The sequence below is a fragment of the Echinops telfairi genome, unplaced genomic scaffold (genome assembly GCF_000313985.2).
Source record: "Echinops telfairi isolate 266 unplaced genomic scaffold, ASM31398v2 ScPeMD7_7458;HRSCAF=8496, whole genome shotgun sequence".
NCBI classification, from domain to species: Eukaryota; Metazoa; Chordata; class Mammalia; order Afrosoricida; family Tenrecidae; genus Echinops; species Echinops telfairi.
This window is the reverse complement of record NW_022111358.1, coordinates 29,281,173-29,282,647: the sequence shown is the minus strand read 5'-3', so window position 1 is coordinate 29,282,647 and position 1,475 is coordinate 29,281,173. Positions and strand designations below refer to the sequence as shown.

At 49.6% G+C, this 1,475-nt stretch overlaps 1 protein-coding gene across 1 annotated transcript; it reads right to left on the bottom strand.

Annotated features, from left to right (window-relative positions):
- Positions 1-7: 7 nt before the first annotated feature.
- Positions 8-1,241, bottom strand: EIF1 (eukaryotic translation initiation factor 1). The gene is made up of 3 exons (XM_030888108.2): positions 1,041-1,241; positions 684-785; positions 8-147 (listed from the first exon to the last, which is right to left on the bottom strand). The coding sequence occupies exons 1-3, from the start codon at positions 1,224-1,226 to the stop codon at positions 103-105; spliced, it is 333 nt and encodes a 110-aa protein (XP_030743968.1). The 5' UTR covers positions 1,227-1,241; the 3' UTR covers positions 8-102.
- Between the last annotated feature and the right edge of the window lie 234 nt (positions 1,242-1,475).

Here is a 1,475-nt window from a genome sequence, read left to right as displayed (position 1 = left end):
TCATACAAGCTGTGAGGTTTTAAACTTGTGACAAGGGACAGAGGGAATTTTACTACTCATTGCAAGGAAATCCTCACTTAAGCTTCCGTGAGCCACAAGCACTTAAAACCCATGAACCTTCAGCTGGTCGTCCTTAGCCAGTCCAATCTGCAAAGAGAAAGGGCACAGTTTTAAGGAAGGGGTAGGTTCAGGTCTATTTTTGATGCAAACAATCCAAGCGCCTGGCAGAGGACCGATGGACACCTCCACTGGCACAAGCACAGTGTTTCCCCACAAAGGGACTGTCCTTTAAAGACCTGTGTTGTCTAAATGAGGAGCTGATACCAAGGGCTCAAGCAGAAAGCAAATGTCTTGAGAATGATGGCAACAAATGTACTTGACACAACAGATGTGTGTACGGATTGTGATTAAGTGTTGTACGAGTCCCCAATAAAATGATTTTTAAAAACAAAACCCATGTCTCTAAGTCTCATCGAAAGCATTCAGAATTAGGGTCTGCAAGGATGGGAATCTCTTCCACTATGAGGAGTACATGTTCAAAGTCAAAACATTTAGGTTAAACAAAAACAGCAATTGAAAGTTCCATCTTAACAAATCTAGTCATCATGCCTACCCTTATAAACAAGATACCAACTAAGAGTCTCTGAGACTAGCAGAGATCCCAGAGAAGCAGCTGAACCCACCTCTACAAGGAACTGGCATATGTTCTTGCGCTGGTCGCCCTGGAGCTGAATCACTTCTCCATATTCTGGATGCTCAATCACAGTGCCATTGCAGGCAAATTTCTGCAAGCACAAAAGATGTGAAACAAATGAGGCCAAGCAGGAGCACTGACCCTCCCTTTTGGGAGACCAGGGAGGCCCAGTGGTGCAGCGCAGTCTTGGAAACCCTGTGGGGCTAGTTCCACTCTGGTCTGTGCAGTAGCTGAGTGAGAACAGATCTGAGAGCAATGGATCCCCGCCCTACTGGGGAATAATACAGTAAGAGTAGCACCTCTTTGTGGGTCAATTGGGACTTCCCTACAAACCACCAAGACCCACCTTCTTAAAGGCCTTCACTAGTTTTTTTTTGTCGTAGTCATCAGCGATCCCTTGGACAGTGGTGAGGGTCTTCCTGCCGTTGCGCTGTTGAATTCTTATATGGATATAATCCTCTGTCCCCGCAGGCAGCAGGTCATCACCCTTACTTGCATCAGCAAAGGGGTCTGGAACAAAGATCAAGTTCATGGAGAACCGTCTCGGCTGTGACTGTGTGCCAACCTCCCCCCGGCCTCTGGTGCGTGCGGCAGCCGATGCTAAAATCGCAGGTCTTGGATCAGGTAAGGGGATCCTTTGTTGGAACAGGTCGGTCCGGGGCGTCCGGCTTCCCCAGCCCCCGAGAAAGCCTGCGCCTCCTCTCTCAGGCCCGCCCTCTGCAGCTGGTCACGTGTCGGGGGCGCGGGAGCTGGCCAGCAGCGCCCCACCCGGCTGATGCAA

Excerpts from the sequence above, each read along its gene's own strand:
- EIF1 (XM_030888108.2), bottom strand. The coding sequence starts at position 1,226 with ATGAACTTGATCTTTGTTCCAGACCCCTTTGCTGATGCAAGTAAGGGT. Across the intron at positions 786-1,040 it reads TAGTGAAGGCCTTTAAGAAG|AAATTTGCCTGCAATGGCAC; the intron begins GTGGGTCTTGGT and ends TTGTGCTTGCAG. Across the intron at positions 148-683 it reads TATGCCAGTTCCTTGTAGAG|ATTGGACTGGCTAAGGACGA; the intron begins GTGGGTTCAGCT and ends TTCTCTTTGCAG.